Source organism: Sorex araneus, chromosome 7, assembly GCF_027595985.1.
Source record: "Sorex araneus isolate mSorAra2 chromosome 7, mSorAra2.pri, whole genome shotgun sequence".
Taxonomy (NCBI): Eukaryota; Metazoa; Chordata; class Mammalia; order Eulipotyphla; family Soricidae; genus Sorex; species Sorex araneus.
Window position 1 is genome coordinate 30,796,446 of NC_073308.1, and position 19,752 is coordinate 30,816,197.

General features: G+C 42.7%; 1 protein-coding gene across 1 annotated transcript in view; it reads right to left on the minus strand.

Moving 5' to 3' along the window:
- F13B (coagulation factor XIII B chain) overlaps window positions 1–15,279 on the minus strand; it is a 31,965-nt gene extending 16,686 nt beyond the window's left edge. The window contains exons 1-7 of the mRNA XM_004610005.2: window positions 15,188–15,279; window positions 8,419–8,619; window positions 6,988–7,173; window positions 5,839–6,015; window positions 5,294–5,470; window positions 954–1,133; window positions 683–865 (exon numbers count right to left, since the gene is read on the minus strand). Of these exons, the coding sequence (XP_004610062.2) occupies window positions 683–865; window positions 954–1,133; window positions 5,294–5,470; window positions 5,839–6,015; window positions 6,988–7,173; window positions 8,419–8,619; window positions 15,188–15,251 (1,168 nt within the window). The 5' untranslated portion in view covers window positions 15,252–15,279. The remainder of the gene's footprint in view (window positions 1–682; window positions 866–953; window positions 1,134–5,293; window positions 5,471–5,838; window positions 6,016–6,987; window positions 7,174–8,418; window positions 8,620–15,187) is intronic.
- Window positions 15,280–19,752: the final 4,473 nt, after the last annotated feature.

Genomic DNA, 19,752 nt, shown 5'->3' on the forward strand with positions numbered 1-19,752 from the left:
GCATAGGGGCTGGAGCGATAGCACAGCAGGTAGGGCGTTTGCCTTGCACGCGGCCGGCTCGGGTTTGATTCCCAGCATCCCATATGGTCCCCTGAGCACCGCCAGGGATAATTCCTGAGTGAAGAGCTAGGAGTCACCCCTGTGCATTGCCATGTGTGATGCAAAAATAAGATCGAGCATAACTCTGAGAGGGATGTAGGGGCTGAGAAAAGGAGCATCAGCAAGATGGACCCAAAGTCAGGCAGAGGGAGCTCAGTCATGGCCCTTATGAGGAGGGAAACTCATGCCTGAAACCAATCCCACGACTATGCATGCATCATCAATGTTTCTACAATTCACGTCATGACTTTTGCACTGCTACTTAATTTGGATCCTGACATGAAGTAGGGAAGCACCTAGTAGTACAAAGGAGGAATGATGGAGGAGGGCGGGTTCTCTAGGGTAGCTAGTACTAATGCATATTCCAAAACAATATTCTAGGTCCCTAACTTAAATTCCTAATTTAACTCTTACAATTCTATCGATAACTTCAGGTACACAAATAAGTAGCAGAACAGAGTCGGCATCAATTTATTGGTAATTTGACTATGAAGCAATCTCTTGCTGTAAGAGCAGAGAAATAGGGAGAACGGAAATTTGGACATGGTAGCTTAGTCGTTGCTGTTCTATGTGGTATACAGACCCACACACTCAGGGGGGAGCGTCCATTTCCCACGGTGACACATTATTTCTCTGGATCCACGGAGATGGTAACCTCTTTCGCATCTGTATGTGACTCTATCTCCGTTGTAATAATTCTCAGAGGCTAGGTTGGGGGCCCCATTCTCAATGAAAGGTGGTCTCTCACAGAACATCCTCTTTCCTTCTGAAAGGGACAAGGGAAAGACAGGAAGATCAGTTAGCTCTTGGTGCCGATTTCACCTTAAGGAAAGTTAATTTGAGGTACTGCTAACCAATGCATTTTGGAGGTTCTGACCACTTTCCATTTTCACAGCGTATTTCTTCTGATCCTTGTATCTCAAAATTAAGTTCACATTCTATACGAAGTATTTCCCCATGTCGATATGTTCCTGAATATGTTTGAGCTATGGAGTTTGCAGGTACAGGTGGAGGAGGACATCGATTTCTTCTTCCTAATGACAAAAAAAAATCAGTGTATTTTGTTGAATTGTTATCAAAACTGATAGCTAAGATATAAGCACATTCATTGCGCCAGGCATGTACTGTGTTATAGCTGAATTCTAAGGTTCCCCCTTTGATTCTGACCTTCTGCATTTGATAACCCTCTCCCTGAGTAGGTACTAGATTTGCTGCTGTTCCATTGTGCACTTATAGTGTCTTCAGACTAAGAGGCACTTTTTTCTGTTGGTTTTACAGAAAGTAGGTGCCATGAGTGAGTTTCCTGTACCCTCTAGCTGCAAGGTAAATGGAGAGCAGAGGGTTGCATCCATCTGGCAGTTACTGGCAAACTGCCCTTCTATCCAGCACCTCAGCATACTGCATACTACCTCCACACACCATAAGCAATTCTTTCCCAGTTACGTGGCAAATGGGACTATAGTCTTCGAACCCCTTGAATACAGCTTCACTGGACCCAGATAAAGAGGAATCACTCAACACTGCATGAAATTCTGATCTACAGGAACAGTGAATACAAACATGTGATTCTGAGCTGGCGAGTTTGTGGTAACACGACTCTGCAGCAATACAAAAAGAAAACAGGAACCATTTTACATTCATTCTCTCTTTTATTCCACAAGTAATTCATTCAGTAGCGAACTGGCATTTCTTCCATGTTGCAAGGCAACTTAAAGTTATGAGTAACAAGTGGTAGATTTGTCCTTGGATCTATTTGGATTTAAACCTCCCGTTGTTAACTATTCTGATTGTATGAGGCTGTCATTGTTGATGAGACAAATTGCTAGTAGCTAGTGGTTGTTTATTCTTCCAGTTCAAAATCAATTTCACTGGATTAGAATCCAGGTGTCAGCATCACTGCATGACTTCTAGTTCTTTCAGTCATTTTTCCTGCAGCATGGAACTCCAGAATACCAGAGAGCCTTACGCCTTTCTGCTTTCACTCCAACCTCTCATTCTCTCCGTCCTTTCTGTTCCCTCTTACAACGACACTTGGATTCCATCTACCCAAGGCAATACTACACAGCTGTTAGGGAAAATGACATCATGAAATTTGCCTATAAATGAATGGATATGGAGAACATCATGCTGAGCAAAATGAGTAAGAAGAAGGGGGACAGATATAGAATGACTGCATTAATTTTCAGGATACAAAAAAAAATAAGAGTATGAGACTAATATCCAAGGCCAGGAAAACAGGTCCAGGACTACTGGTCACTGGTTTGAAATTACCACAAGTGCATATGGAGCAAAGGGTAGTTAAGATAAGAGAAGGGTCCTGTATGACAACAATAGTTGGAAATGATCACTCTGGACAAGAAAGAACTGAGTGCTGAAAGTACATAAAAAGATATACATGATAACATTGCACTGTCTGTTTTGCAAATCATAATGCCCAAAATGAGAGAGAGAGAGAGAGAGAGAAAGACAGAGAGAGAAAGAGAAGAAAGGTGCCTGCCATAGAGGTACACCGGGGTGGGGTGAGATGGAGATTGGGTGGGAGGGAAACTGAAGATATAGGTTCTGGAAAAGTGCTCGGATGGAGAGGTTTGGTTTCAGTCATTCTATGACTGAAACCAAATCATGAACAGCTTTGAAAGGCTCTGTCTCACGGTGATTCGACAACAACAAAAAGACTTTTGTAATTAAAAGAACTGTCCACCAGGATATGCCCAGATAACTTTCCCACCTGAAGTTTCTGAATTCAATCACTCCTGCAAAGTCCTTTTTTGTCATGTGGACTAATCACTAATTTCAGACATTGGAATACGGTTGTTCTCCTGGTGAGGGAAGAACACATTATTCAGTCTACTACACTGCCTGCCTTGCATCTATATTGTAGCACTGTCTGGAGCACTGCCCGTCCGTTGTTCATCACTTTACTTGAGTGGGCACCAGTAACGTCTCCATTGTGAGACTTGTTACTGTTTTGGCACATTGAATACTCTACAGGTAGCTTGCCAGGCTTTGCCATGTGGGCAGGATACTCTCGGTAGCTTGCCTGGCTCTCCGAGAGCAACGAAGGAATAGAATCCGGGTCAGCCATATGTAAGGCAAACTCCCTACCCGCTGTGCTATTGCTCCATCCCTGCATCTATTATTAGTTACTAGAAAAAATAATGGGCATGTTGGCACACTTACTAATTTGGATGGGAGAGGAATTAGTAGTGCAACAAAAAAAGCCATTAAGTAGCTCTGCCATAGATTTTTGAAATAATTTGCTAAAATATAATTTTCTATCATATTCTTATTACATCAAGGTTGTTGAGTACAGCTGAAAAGTTAAAAATTGTTGTTCAGGGGCTGGAGAGATAGCACAGCGGGTAGGGCGTTTGCCTTGCACGCGGCCGACCCGGGTTCGAGTCCCAGCATCCCATGTGGTCCCCTGAGCACGGCTAGGGGTGGTTCCTGAGTGCAGAGCCAGGAGTAACCCCTGTGCATCGCCAGGTGTGACCCAAAAAGCAAAAAAAAAAAATTGTTGTTCAGTCCATATAAAAATTATGATGAACCTGATTGAATCCTATTTTAAATTCCCTATAGCACAGCGGGTAGGGCGTTTGCATTGCATGCGGCTGACCCAAGTTTGATTCCTCCACCCCTCTTGGAGAGCCCGGCAAGCTACTGAGAGTATCTCGCCTGCCAGGAGAGCCTGACAAGCTACCCGTGGCATATTCGATATGCCAAAAACAGTAACAAGTCTCACGATGGAGACGTTACTAGTGCCCACTTGAGCAAAGTGATGAGCAATGGGATGACAGTGACAGTGACAGTGATTCGCTTACAAGTTCTGTCTTCCTGTCTTTCTCCTACCTGCCAATGACATTATTTCTGCTATAGAGTAAATAGAAACTATCAAGTCATTTACCTCTCTCCAGTTCTCTCAATCCTTAAATTCTTATTTATCTTTGTAGGCCTAGTTTAAATATTGTCTGTCGCCTCTATGGGGCTCTCGCATTCTATCCCAACAGAACTTTTAATATTTGTTCTAACCCTCTCCCATCACTGGTCATATTTTAGCAGTTATTCTTTAGTTTCCTTCACTAGATGAGATTCTCCTTTAAATCTCATTATAGGCATGTTTGCAGGACTCCTGAAATCATCTAAGGGGTTATTTTAGCAGCTTTTTAACATATTCAGTTGAACATATCCTGTAGCATCTTAATCATAAACAATGTGTTTTGTGGTAACCCTTACCTAGACAACCTCACTTTTAATTTTCACTCTGGATGACATTTCTCTACATTTCCTGCTCTCTATCCTATTATTTTAGAGACTGTGTTTTCACATCAGAAAATATGTAGCCCAACAAGAAAACATCTAGCAGGGGCTGGAGCGATAGCACAGCGGGTAGGGCGTTTGCCTTGCACACAGCCAACCCGGGTTTGATTCCCAGCATCCTGTATGGTCCCCTGAGCACCACCAGGAGTAATCCCTGAGTGCAGAGCCAGGAATTACTGGCACACTCAGGCACCGCTGAGTGTGACCCAAAAAGCAAAAAGAAAAATAAAACATCCAAAAATCTTCCATCTTAGGAAAATAGGATCTAATAATTCCCAGGAAGAGAAGTTATTCATCCTATAAATATAGGGCTGAGCACACACTTCACATGTGGGAATTCAGGGTTCAATCCTAGGTCCACTTGTCCTCCCAAGCAATTCCAGAAATGACCCCAAGCGTAAAGTCAGAAGTAACCCCTGAGCATGTGTGAGGACAGCTCTCCTCCCAAAAATAGAGATGTGAAATTCCTTTTGTTCTGTTTTGTTTTGGGATGACACCAGCAGTGCTCGGGGTTTACTTCTGGCTCTGCACTCAGGAACAACTCCTGATGGACTCAGGGGACCGTATAGGATGCTGGAGGTTAGTTCTGGGACAACTGTGTGTAAGGCAAGTGACCTACCCTCTGTGCTAAAGAGATGTGAAACTCCTAAGAGATTTAAAAAGCGAGTTGAACAGAATATTAACACTACAAACTAAAAGCAAATTTAAGATTTATTCATATTAGATATATTAAGGATTGCTGAAAATACAATATTTAAAGAGTATTTAAAAATTATATGCAGGGCAAAAATTAGAGATCACTGAAGACATTTTTAGGGTTATATAGATTAAAGATGATTAACATATATTTATTTGAATTTTTAGTTTTAAAACTTACCTTCACATACTGGAGATTTGGGGTACCAACCAAAGTTATAGCACTGAATTAAATCAGATCCACTTAAAAAGTAATTTTCATGGCAGAAAAATTGCACCACATCTCCTTCATCATAAGATTGCTTTATAGGATGAAAATAGCCATTTTCAATTAAGCTAAGAGAAGAGCATTTCAATTCTAGAAAATAAATAAAATATATAGTAGTATGATTTTTCCTGCTGCCACACGATTTTACCTTCTACTTGCCAGATATAAAATAAAATAAATAAACTTGTCGTTTTCTGTTCTAGTAACAAAAGTTTATTCATTTGTATTTTATAAATACAGTTTATATATTTAGAAATAACATGTTAGACTTTAGTAAATAATACTAGACTGAATTGCCAGAAAGAAAACAAATTTTTCCTCATTGAGTGCTTGAAATGATCGGCAGGGGGGAAAAAAATAGGAAAGTGGACCCTAATTAGTATGACAACTTCTATACTTGGCTATAGGAGAGGAAGATTCCATAGTGAAGGTGGAACATCTTTAAAATGAGCACCTACTGGTACAAGTTGGTGTGCGAGACCACCCGTACGTCAGACACTCCACCTCCTCTGTCCTGTTCCCTCCAGAGGTATAGTAGCCTGCAGCACACTCATATTGTACTTTTTCATTCACTTGGAACACTTGCTGCGATGTGGAATAATTTCCATGAGACAATGCAGGAGTTATACATGTTTCTTAAAAAAATAAAATAAAATTATTCATATGAACTGTGTTATGCCTAGAAGATTAAAGAGGAATGTTGAAATGTATTTTCACTACATTTAAGACACGAAGACTGGATCCATGCAGGGCAACATAACTAATGTTGCAACATGACTAATGCTCAACATTAGTCTCTGCATCTCTATTCACTTTTCTCACTCATCGTTTATCCTAAAGCACCAGACTTCTAATCTTCAAACCGAAGAGTGGGCCACTTATTAGATGAAAAGTTTAGATAATCCTATGACATGTGTGGGTTTGTATAATATAACTTACAGGTAGTAGGTTAATCAAATTACCGGGTTATATTTTAAAAAAAAACAATGCTATTGGTTAACAATATGTGCATATATATCACTGTCACTATCTTCCCGTTGCTCATTGATTTGCTCAAGTGGGCACCAGTAACGTCTCCATTGTGAGACTTCTTGTTACTGTTTTTGGCATATCAAATACACCACAGGTAGCTTGCCAGGCTCTGTGTGCGGGTGGAACACTCTGAGAAGCTTGCAGGGCTCTCCAAGAGGGGCGGAAGAATCGAACTCGGGTCAGCTACGTGCAAGGCAAAAGCCCTACCACTGTGCTATCACTCCAGCCCATGTGTATCTATATAATATAATGAGTTAGGATGCATAATATAGATATAAATTTTCTCAGATTATTCCATAATAAGGGAATGGTGATTCATGTGTTACTAGAAAAAAGTTTGCTAAGGTTTTTTCTTTGTATTCTACTCCAGTTATTTTATTTTTAATCGTTATCAAGAACTACTACAGTATATTGTGAGAACTGAGATTATTTGAATTAAACACCAAGTATTCACGTGATATTTGTAGACATAATTAAGAATAATTATATTACATAACAATGTCTGTCAATATACAAAAGTACCAGCCACACAGCCTTTTATTTCCATTTTAGGAAATGATTCCTGTTCACAATACCATGTTCCTTTCTACAGGTTGGTTGAGAAGACCATCCACCAGCGAGACATTGAACCACTTCTTCATCCTTCCCTCCAGCGGTTTTGTATCCTGAAGTACAGCCATAGCTCATGTTCTCATTAAGTTTGTATGATAATTTTGCATCAGTGATGTAACCATTATTCAAATCAGGCTTAACACATTTTTCTGTAGAGAAAAATACTTGTTGGATAGATGCACATCTATACCTCACACACTTATAAATAACTCTTAATGTGAACACTTTATTCAATCATTTTTTTCAGTACATTGTTTTTTGCTGCTCATAGTCATTCTATGATGAGTGTGTCAGAATTTAGATCCATTACTAAAGTCCTTTGAGTTTACAGAGTTATTTTTAAGTACTAGCAACACAAAGGGCTTTATAATGAATTTATCAGCCTTGTATGGAGTTCAATCATTTTTAAAGCTCAATTATTAGATCTTTATAATCAGGTATAATACTTGCCTAAGCTTAAGAGTTTAATATGTTTAGCATTGGCTGTGGGGGTCACATTTTAAGAATGGTCTCACTGAAGCAGCATTCTCCCCAGTTATCAATAGGTAACATGCTCAGTGGGTTTAATCATGTGCCAGGGATGGAACGGGATTCACACAAGGCAATCTGACTTGAATTTTAGTTATTATACAACAGTTTAAAATCTGAGTTCTTGAACTCTACCTCCTATTCCAGTGCTCTCACCTCAAATATAGAAGAGTTAATAACTAAGACATTTATTTTTGCATGCTAGAATTGTGAATGAGATCTATTTATTATAATAATCTGGTCTTCGTTTAAACTGAAAGTTCAATGCTTAAATTTATGATCTGCTTTCATGCCCTGGAGGTGTTAATTACATTCAAATGGATATGTTTACTATACATAAAGCATCATTACACTATGACCATAGCCTCAATTTCTAAGTGAAACTGACCCAACAGAAGAGTTTATTCTGCAAAGCAGAATTTAGGATAGTATCCTCACAAGAGTGGTCACTGACTCAGTGGAAACCAATTTATAGATACTTCAACTACACTGTAACATGACTCAAAATAATGAGGGGAGCCAATATGATTTTCTTTTTACCAATTATTTTAAAAGCACACTTTTCAATGAATACTATAAGGAAAGAAGTTGGCGTTGGCACACAACACAGCAAAATCTTAATCTTCCTAATATCAGTGTCAATTTTTTTGCAATGCTATATATAGCATTTTCAGTAATTATTTTGTTCATCACTGAAAGCAAATTTCAGTAGCATTTCAGGATATGTGTTCATTTTGTTAAAAAATGAAGTGGGAGGGGGAGGGAGTGGGTCACAAATTTTGTTCTTTTTTATCTTCTGTGTTTTACTGGACTTGAATTTGTACCCGAGTTGTCTGAGCATCATGCTGACACACCCCAAGACTTACTGAAGCATCTCGGTTCCGGAGACCATCCCTCTGCAGTGCATGTAATCTGGCTCTCCTTTTTCCCACTTTCAGTTGTGAAACCAGCAGAGCAGGCAAATGGTACTTTTTTGCCTATGCTCATTGGAAAGTAATAATCTTTAAAATTATAGTAATATAGGGCGAGTTTTCCATTTTCCACATTAGGAAGATCACAGGGTTTCTCTGAAATGAACAAACATAAAACTGAAAAATATATCTAACACCATGGAATTTATGATCAAGTAGCAATACACTTTTAATGTGTTTGCTCAATATATTTTAAAGCACTTTTGTGACAGTGTTTTCCAGCAAAGATCAATAGGCTAAATGGCTCCAAGACCTAAAGTAAGAATTAGCTAGGAAGACAATTTTGGAGGGACATTTCCCCATCTTTGGAAAGGAACACATTTCTAATCAACAAATACTACAAACTATAAACCAAAGAATTTCTTTGAAAATTTCTAGCAGCCACATTCATGAATAAGAGCAGATGAAGTCAGATAATTTGAGAGTAGATTTTATTTGATTTAATGACTCACAAAAATAAGAAAACTTTATGTTAACTTTGATTTAACATAAATTAAATCAAAGACTGGAGTGATAGCACAGCAGGTAGGGCGTTGTTTGCCTTGCTTGTGGCTGACCCGGGTTCCATTCCTCCATCCCTCTCTGAGAGCCTGGCAAGATACCGAGAGTATCCCGCCCGCACAGCAAAGCCTGGCAAGCTACCCGTGGCACATTCGATATGCCAAAAACAGTAATAACAAGTCTCACAATGGAGATGTTACTGGTACCTGCTCAAGCAAATCAATGAGTAACGGGACGGGATGACAGTGTGACAGTACTACAACTTTGATTTGATTTAATATATTAAAATATTTCTCTTACTAAGTCTGAAATCTAGTGCATATTGACATAGCCCGTGCTATTTGGATTAGAAGCTGCCACGTGGAATAGCAGAGCTCTGGCATGGACCCTCAGATAGGCAAACTTACAAAAAATATAAATAAGTCTCTTTCTGTTTTAAGAAAAAGACTGACAACCAGCAAGTTTTAACATACTTGAGCAAGAGCCTATTACTAAACTCACTAGTCAAATGGTCTGAGGCCAGGGGAAAAGCATTCAACGTGTGAGTAATCAGAGACATCCATATTTAAGCCACCAGAGAGAATAATACACACCCAACTCTCATGATGACTAGAAAGAGACCATCTCAACAGAAGGCACTGGGGAAAAGGGGACATCTTACACTACTGCCAGGGCGAGAATAAAATGGTACCACCATCCTTGATGACATTAGTTTGCCTATTTATTTGCATTTAGGGAATTGACCAGGCATATACCATATTTAGGAGGAGGACATGTGTGGCCCAAAGACCTGTGAAGGCATGTCCACAGCAGCACTATTCATCCAGTCCCAATCTGGACATAATCCAAAGACTATCAGTGACTGAAAGGGAGAACACATTTTAGGCTCTGCAAGCAATGGGATATTTTCAGTAACACTGATTTTTATCCAAAGGCGGAGGCAACTGGTGTCCATAGAACTGACCTGGCCTGTTGCTTCGGGCTGAGAGATACTGGTGGCATGAATACCAGACACGCAGGCCACCAGACAAGGACATACCATCAACCCCTGACCTCTCCTCCTGCCCCATGATTTTGTGACCCTGTGAGCTGCCTGTCAAAAGCAGTAGAGCCAGGCCTGTTGGGTGGGGGGGAAGGGGAGTGAGCTTCAGGATAAAGTGAGACTCCAGCAAGGATTTTATGAGTATGGCCAGGGGTGGTCCTTCTACAGGCTTTTCTATCTGCCGTATCTGGATCCTTTCCTGTTGGTGCTGCTTCTAAGACAGTTGCTCTCCAGGCCCAGGGTCTCTCCCCTCGGCCCCAAGCAGGAGCCTCCTAGAGGGCCCAGGTTCAGCAGAGCTTCCAGAAACACACAGCAGGGGAGGCAGAGAAAGGCTGTGCTTGGGGGCTGGGCAACCCGAGGAGTCAGGACAGTCTGGAGAGTGTGGGATGGGGACAAAGAATTAAGGAACAACTATGAGATACCATCTCACACCACAGAGACTGGCCCACATCCAAAAGAACAAAAGCAACCGCTGTTGGAATGGATGTGGGGAGAAAGGGACTCTCCTTCACTGCTGGTGGGAATGCCGACTGGTTCAGCCCTTTTGGAAGCAATATGGACGATTCTCAAAAAGGTAGAAATTGAACTCCCATTTGACCCAGCAATACCACTTCAGGGAATATATCCCAGAGAGGCAAAAAAGTATAGTCGGAATAACATCTGCACTTGTATGTTTATTGCAGCACTGTTTACAATAGCCAGAATCTGGAAAAAACCCGAATGCCCCAGAACGGATGACTGGTTAAAGAAATTTTGGTACATCTACACAATGGAATACTATGCAGCTGTTAGAAAAGATGGTGTCATGAACTTTGCATATAAGTGGATCAGCATGGAAAGTATCATGCTAAGTGAAATGAGACAGAAAGAGAGAGACAGATATAGAAAGATTGCACTCATCTGTGGAATATAAAACAACAGAATGGGAGACTAACACCCAAGAATAGTAGAAATAAGTACCAGGAGGTTTGCTCCATGACTTGGAAGCCAGTCTCACATGCTGGGGGAAAAGGCAGCTCAGACAGAGAAGGGAACAGCAAGTAAAGTAAAGTGTGGTTGGAGGACCCGCTCAGGATGGGAGAGGCGTGCTGAAAGTAGACTATAAATTGAACACGATGGCCACCCAATGTCTCTATTGCAAACCACAACACCCAAAAGGAGAGAGAGAACAAAAGGGAATGCCCTGCCACAGAGGTGGGAGGGGATGGGATGGGGGAGGAATACTGGGGTCACCAGTGGAGGAGAATGGGCACTAGTGGAGGGATGGGTACTCGAGCATTTTATGACTGAAACACAAGCACAAAAATATGTAAATCTGCAACTGTACCCTCACGGTGATTCATTAATAAAAAATAATAATAAATTTTAATTTTTAAAAAAGAATTAAGGAACAGAAGGAAGGAGGGAGGAAGGGAGGGAGGAAGGGAAAGGAAGGAAGGAAGGAAGGAAGGAAGGAAGGAAGGAAGGAAGGAAGGAAGGAAGGAAGGAAGGAAGGAAAAAAGGAAGGAAGGAAGGGAGGGAGGGAGGGAGGGAGGAAGGGAGGGAGGAAGGGAGGGAGGAAGGGAGAGGAAGGAAGGAAGGAAGGAAGGAAGGAAGGAAGGAAGGAAGGAAGGAAGGAAGGAAGGAAGGAAGGAAGGAAGGAAGGAAGGAAGGAAAAAAGGAAGGAAGGAAGGGAGGGAGGGAGGGAGGGAGGAAGGAAGGAAGGAGAAAGGAAGGAATTAAGGAAGGAAGGAAGGAAGGAAGGAAGGAAGGAAGGAAGGAAGGAAGGAAGGAAGGAAGGAAGGAAGGAAGGAAGGGAGGAAGGGAGGAAGGGAGGGAGGGAGGAAGGAAGGAAGGAAGGAAGGAAGGAAGGAAGGAAGGAAGGAAGGAAGGAAGGAAGGAAGGAAGGAAGGAAGGAAGGAAGGAAGGAAGGAAGGAAGGAAGGAAGGAAGGAAGGAAGGAAGGAAGGAAGGAAGGAAGGAAGGAAAGACCTGAAGGGTTTCCCGACCCGTTCACTTCCCTATAGTTGAGGAGGGCTCCCCTCGACCCAGGCTGTCTTGCGGGGTTTGTGAGGGATCCCGACCTCTGCTCTAGCCTGGTCCGCTTCCCCTCCCTTCCTTCCTTCCCCTTGGCCTGGCTTCTTGGGAGTCTGGCTTCGCGCGCCCTCTGCTGGACCTCAGAGGCCAGGACACTGGTCAGGACTAAGCCTGCATCTTTGATATATTTGGGGTCTTGTGGTTTGGAAACAGCCCACCTGAATAAGTGGGACTTACTCGGAGCTCTGTGCTCTCCGGGGGTGGCGGAGGAGGTCGCTCCTGAAGGTACTGGTAGGTGCGGGGCTGGGGAGTCTAGGACGCCCCCCATCCAGCCCCCCACTCTCCTTCCAGGATGCCCTCACTGTTCGGTCCAGAGGGACCTTGCGCCTTGCCACGTTGACCGTGGGTGAGGAGGAAGATGATAAGCGGATGGCCAGGCGGGACCCCCAACTCTCAAGGGTTTCTCCTCTGTGCACGCTGCGGAGCTGGGCCCTGCAAGCGCGGGGTCCCCCCTGGAGGCCTGCCCGGCGGGGTCTGGAGATTGGAACCCACTTCACTACTCATCACTTCGAAACGGCCCGACCCTAGAAGCAAAATCCGTGCTTCTAGGATGCTGTTCGTGCTGTCTCTTGACTTTCGTGGTGTGGAACGTGAACATTCCTGGAAGGATTTCTTGGGTGGATTGGGCGCCTAGATTACTCCCCCTTTCCTGCAAACTTTCCCCCACACCTATGGGACCAGGGTTTCCAGTGAGAAGACTCTCCCGAGCGGTGCTATGGTCAGGAAGCTCCTGAGGGCCCACGGCAGCCCCCTTCTGCCCCAGGAGGGGCGCATTGCCTGCCAGGAGGCATGGAAGCTCACAGGCAAAGCAACGAGGCATGTGAGGACCTGGGTCGTAAAGTAAGTTAAGGGCTGGACAGTGGGGACCCCATGGAGCACCAGGAGAGACAGAGGGATGATGGCAAATTTGCCTGATGACTCTCCAGCCAGACCAGGAACGGTGCTGGTCATGGAGGGCAGGAGGCAACGCGGGTAAAGAAACAATCAGCGGGGCCGGAGCAATGGTTCAATGGGGAGGGAGTTTGCCATGCGCTCAGCGACCCGGGTTCGACCCTCGGCATCCCATGTGGTCCCCTGACCACCGCCAGGAGTGATTCCTGAGTGTAGGGCCAGGAGTAATCCCTGAGCATTGTCGTGTGTGCACCCCCCAACACACACACACACACACACACACATACACACACACACACACACACACACACACACGGAGGGCGTGGGAACAGACGGCTTGCTGCAAATAACCCAGTCAATCTAGGAAATAGGATGATTGATCTGGAAAAAAAAAAGGGCGCAACAAAATAGAAATATTTCAATTACAACTGACACTAGTTGGAATTTTCAGTTACAACTTTATGACACAGTTGCAAAGGCGCCTTCACGCCAAGAGATCCAGAGATGGGCGCAGCAGAGAGGAGAAAGCGTCAGACAAAAGCTGATGGCATCCAAATGAAGAATGGCTTTCGGTGAAAAGTAATGACCAAATCCATAAAGTTTCGGAAGAAGGCATTTGCCAAGTCTGCAAGAGGCTAAACTGTGGTTTTGTCTATAAAGAAATCGCAGGAACCTGCTGTGAAAACTGGAAGTCTAACCAGAGCTAAGGTTAGACTGAAAGCCATGAATTGAAGTTGCTACGGACAGCGACAGGGGACCCCTTGAAGAGAGAAACACTGTCTGGACCGGAACCAGCCCAGAGGCTTAACGGCCTATGGGATGCAGGATCCAGAGAGCAGATCCAAAGAGCAATGACTCAGACCGGTTCTCCGTGGGGAATTGGAAGACCAGGAATTCGATACGTGTTCTCTGCCTTACATTATTTTGTTCACGTGAAATTATAATCATATAATTATTAGAAATTAGAGTATTGCACTGTTGATGGGAATAGTAAAATAGACATTCATAACAGGTATTTTTCCCCCCACTTACAGCGAAAAATAAAAGCAAACTATTCATGCCCCAAAATGATCGTGTAGCATTCAATGTATCAAACAAGATAAATTCTACTTACTTCACTTTCACACTTTAATGTGTAGATCCCCTTTTTGGTACAGAAAATTTGAAATAAATTGTCCTACTCAAAGGCAATTACCGTCTAAAGGGTATTTTTAAAAATTCCTCTGGGTGCTTATTTTATTAAAACTTTAATGCTTTGAAAAAATTAATGAAAAATATAAATTAAAAAAAAAGCTTGGAGGGAACTTTGATGCTTTAGATTCCAACTTTGTAAAGCAGTCACTCTGGCTTATACAATTACTTGTCTGGTTGCTTACCCCTTCTGTCTGACAGCACTGATCGCTGAGGCACCCCACTCCCCACTCTCACCTGACCTCACACCGGCCAGCCTCACTCTAAAGATTTCAAATCAGGAGTCCGCAGATACTGCACTTTCTAGGCAGTTTCTGTTTCCATCAGTGGCCCACATAATTATTAACAGAGCCTCTTTTCTCCCTCAAACTATCTTTTTTTAGCATACTTAATTCTATGGTTCTTTATGTATTCTATGATTACAATATTGGTTGTAATCTATATTCTAATGATTTCATCCAGTGAGTAAATCATCCGTATTAAAAAAAAAATCAAAGTGGAAAGAGTTGAAAATCTCACTCGATTTATGGTCGTATCTTTTTCCAAATCTCACTCGTTGAATCGAGAATTATATTTGTATCACTTCATGATTATCACCATACAATTTAAAATTAAGGTTAATATACAACCTCTAACTATTAGAGGTGTCCTTAATCTGAAACTCCTTTAAAGTACTTAGATCTTCTAGACCACAAATCTAGATACACAAAAGATATGTTATTTTGTTTATTTTTCTAAGTCTCGTTACTGTAAGATTAGCTTACTAGTTTGGCCAAAGGAAAATGTTGGTAAAATATCATATATCATTATCAAAATTGATAATAGAATATCAAATATCAAGTTATATTCACAAAATTATGCTTATAATATTTATATAACCAAAGGATAGATTCAAGATCAAGTTAAATTAATTTTAGAACTTTTTCACAGTTTTAGAATAAAGTATATTAAGAATTTACTTTACCTTCTGCACTGAGTACTCCTGAGATGATAAATATGATGATAAAAATCAAGTCTCGCGACCACATCTTCTGTGGTGTGCTTAATACAGAATTAAATAATCTGAAAACACTCATTAAGTACACAACACTTCTCTTAAAGAAAAAGTTAATTATTTACAAGATCTTTCTAAGTCCCTCTTCAACAAGCCACAAGCTTCATTTAAAATATTTACTTGAATGATGCTAAAATAACACAGCCAGGTTATCTGGCAAGGCTAATGGCACGAGAGATGGCCAAAGATTAGCAATATTAGCAATAAGGGTAAAATAGCAGGGGCATAATAATGAACTCAGACTTCATGAGAAGCAAGGTACAGTTGGAGCTTTCATTTCCAAATTTGACTCCACAGAGTAAAGTTCACTGTGGTATTGATTTTTAACCACCATTGATCAAATTAAAAAAAAATTAACAGGAATGTGAGATAACGAGTAACTGATGTTAAAACATCGTGTTGCCAAAAAACAAAAGAATGGAGTGATGATTCACAGATCAAAGGTAGCAGAGAGACAGGAAAAGTAGGGAAATTAAACAATGGAAACTTGATTTTCCATAATGATCATGGTTTAGTATAGACAGATGTCCAAATATCAAGCTGCACACTTGAAAGAAAGATAAGCAACAAAACATCTTGAGAATATGGTGGTCTCTGGAGGCAAAGGGGATGAAGGTGGGCAAGAGCATATACAATTGTCAAATTATATTGCTATATACCTATAACCTATTTATCTATTTTAAACTAATATTCAATAAAATGTAAACATCCATGTAGTGTTATATATATTGCACTGCTTACAGGGAAATGAACTTGTCTCAAGCAATGACAGAATATCTGTTGTAGTGGTAGTAGTAGCCGGAGTAGAAATAGTGGTTGTTAAGTCTATTGCTTTGAGGGCTGTATTCTGTGCCAGAGGATGAAAAGCATAGTGCATATCCTATGACTATCACATCTTACTGCCTCATCACCCACTTGTGAAAAAAAGTTTTGGATGTTCAAGAGTATCAGATCATGTTCTGGTTTTGAGTGTACAGCTCTGGGGGTGGGAGAGAAGATTAAAATCACTGCCTTGCCACTTGCTTCCACAACCCAAAATCGCCTCCATACCCCCAGCTGACTCCGACGGACCTAACTAAGATATAATCTGCTTAAAATTCAGGCATGCAGGTTTTGTGACTGAAATTCCAGGCTTTCTCGGGTCGGGATGGGCTACCTCCCCCCACCTCCCTGTACTTCCCGAAGCCTCATCCACACTCCAAAGCGGTTACCCAATGGAAAAGCTGCTCCAGCCTTACTATCCTGATAAAAATACTGAATGCCCTGAAAAAATACCATGACCTTTTAGCACCTGTATTGCAAACCATAATGCACAAAAAAAAAAAAAAAAGGAGATGGAGAGAGCAAGAAGGAAAGTGCCTCCCATGGAGGGAGGCTGTGGATGGGAGAGGAGTGTGGTATTGGGGAATGGTGGTAGGGAGACAGGGGACACTGGTGGTGGGGGATGCACACTGGTGGAGGGATGGGTGCTGGACCATTGTATGACTGAAACCCAATTATAAAACAGCTCTGTAATGGTCTACCTCATGGATATTCAATTAAATTTTTTTTTAAAAAAAAGTAATGTAAAGTTTATGCCCAATTCAATCAGCTTAATCAATGGCTGAATAAATAGCAGTACTCCTGTATCACTGTATCACTGTCTTCTCGTTGTTCATCGATTTACTTGAGCGGGCACCAGTAACATCTCTATTACACTCAGCCCTGAGATTTTAGCAGCCTCTCCTTACTCATCTTTCCCAACGATTGGAGGCTCTTTCAGGGCCAAGGGAATGAGACCTATCGTTATTATTTTTGGCATATCAAATACGCTATGGGTACCTTGCCAAGCTCTACTGCGTGGGCGGGATACTCTCGGTAGCTTGCCAGGCTCTCCAAGAGGTATGTATATATCTTTTACGGGATTGGGATAGGAATACGCCATGGGGAGCTTGCAGGGCTCTCCCATGCGGGCAATAGACTGTTGGTAGCTTGTCAGGTTTGCCAAGAGGGAGAACAAGGCTATTAGGTACTGGGAACTTGGTTTTATAGTCTCTGGATGTTGGCCATTGGTTGGATTACACGGTGCCGAGGGCAGTTTGTGAGTGTGGCTGCCAAGCTACTGGAAAATGGGGGGTCTAAATGGAGAAGGTGCAGTCCCAATTCAAGCAGGCTTGGAGACCTCAGCGCCGGGTCCCGCACACCTGGGTTCCTCTGCTGGTCCCTTCATGTGTGAGGCTCGTCCAAACGTTTGGAGAGTGGCCTTGAGCATGGCTGTGGCTCCTACATTTAAAAAAATTAAAAACAAAAAAATAAAATCTTTAGGCCAGGAAATAGCATAGCGATTAGGGTACATGCCTAGCATGGAGGCAAATGGGGTCAATTGTCATCAGCAGATGTCAGCAGCAGCTCCATGGACCACTGCTCAATTCAGTCCTGGAGGCTGCGTCCCAACCCCCAGGACACAGAAGGGGAAGGAGAATCTCCAGACAGTAGGACAGAGCAGCGAGTCACATCTTCAGACACTTGCACTCAAACACATAGAACCCTCCCCCCCTCACCAAAAAAAAAAAAAAATCAAAACTAAAACCACTTCCTTCTTAAAGTTGACCTATTACCAGTTGTTGTTGTTTCCCCCTGGTTGTTGCTATGGGGGACCTACACCCATTGACTCTTGGGGCCACCAGGGATATTGCAGGTGGTTCTTGGGGCCATGCAGTAACTGGACTCACAACCAGGGCCCCCCATGTTCCTACCACTGTCCCCAAGTTTAACTTAAAGCCCAAAATAATACTATGATGGGGGAGAGATCATTTCAATTTTGTGGTTTCATTTTGTGGAATGTCATCCTGAAAATACGTATGTGTAGAGATCAATGGATTCTCAGAGACCATCAGGACACTACCATTCAGGAAAAAGCAGGCGAGCACTCCAGAACTCCCCTTCCCACACACACTACAGCCCCCCTCGACAATAAATGGTTTTGATTTCTAAGAGCACAAGGCAAATTGTGTACGTTATAGAAATGTGTTCATACAGCATTTTAAGAATCTGAATTCTTTTCACCTTCCCTTTGGGATATTTGCCCTTATTTTTTTTTGGGGGGGGGCCACACCAGGCAGTGCTCAGGAATCATTCCTGGTGGGACTCAGGGGACATTATGAGGTGCTGGGAGTTGAACACAGATTGGCTCTATGTAAGGCAGGCATGCTATCCTCCTACTTACTATTGCTTAGGCCCCATATCTTAAGTTGACATCAATGCCCATCCTGTGGATATAGCACAATTGTCCATCATTCTACTTTTCAAGGAGATTTGGGTGACATTTCAGTTGAGATATATATATTAGACTTGTGTTCAATTTCAAGGATTTTTATACTTTGAAAACTTCCAATTATAATCTCCACCTGGATTCTGCCAAAAATGTCTATTCATGGCAGAGTCTCTTGCCCCCAAGCCTGGCTGTCTCCCCCAGGGCCCCTCGGAGGAGGTGGGCTTCAGTTTCCCTCCCCACCTCGAACAGAGCTTCCGCAAGCCGAAGACCTCCGGACCTAGCCACAGCCATGCTCAAGGCCCCTCTCCACACGTTCAGATGCGCCTCATGCATGAAGGAATCGGCAGAGGAACCTAGGTGTGTGGGACTCGAGGCTGAGACTTCCAAGCCTGCTCGGATTAGGACTGGGCCTCTTCCGCCTAGATTCCCCATCTTCCAGGAATGTAGCTAGGAGGTCACACCCAGGGACTGCCCCCGGCACCATGTAATCCCACCAACGGCCAACATCGAGACTTTAAAACCAAGCTCTGGAAGTGTACAGCCGCTTTGCGACCACGTGACATCTTTATGGCCTAGTTCTCCCTCTGGGAGAGCCTGGCAAGCTACCAAGAGTTTCCTGCCCACATGGGAGATCCTCACAAACTCCACATGGCATATTCATATGCCAAAACCAGTAACAATGATGGGTCTCATTCCCGACACTGAAAGAGCTTCCAATGCGGCACCATTGGGAAGGATGAGTAAAGAGAGGCTTCTAAAATCTCAGGGCTAGAATGGAGACATTGACACCGCTTGAGAAATTCGACGATCGACGGGATGATGATGATGTCTATTTATCTTCCATTCATGCTTTATAATGGGTCTCTTCTAAATACATCCTGTGTGTGCTCCTTTCAACATGTAAGCAACTGTGTCACTACCTGGAGCTTAATATTTTTTGCAGGTTATTTTGATAGGATGTTTTCTACAAAGAGTCTGTTTACAAAGAAACTTTTTTTTTTTTTGGCTGGGGGTCACACCTGATGATGCTAAGGGGTTACTCCTGGCTCTGCACTCAGGCATTACTCCTGCTGGTGCTCAGGAGACCATATGGGATGCTGGGAATCGAACCCAGGTCGGCTGTGTGCAAGGCAAATGCCTTACCCGCTGTGCTCCAGCCCCAAGAAACAACTTTTAAGGGCAAACTCATGGGTCTTTAAGTGATGGTTATTCTTAGTCCCTC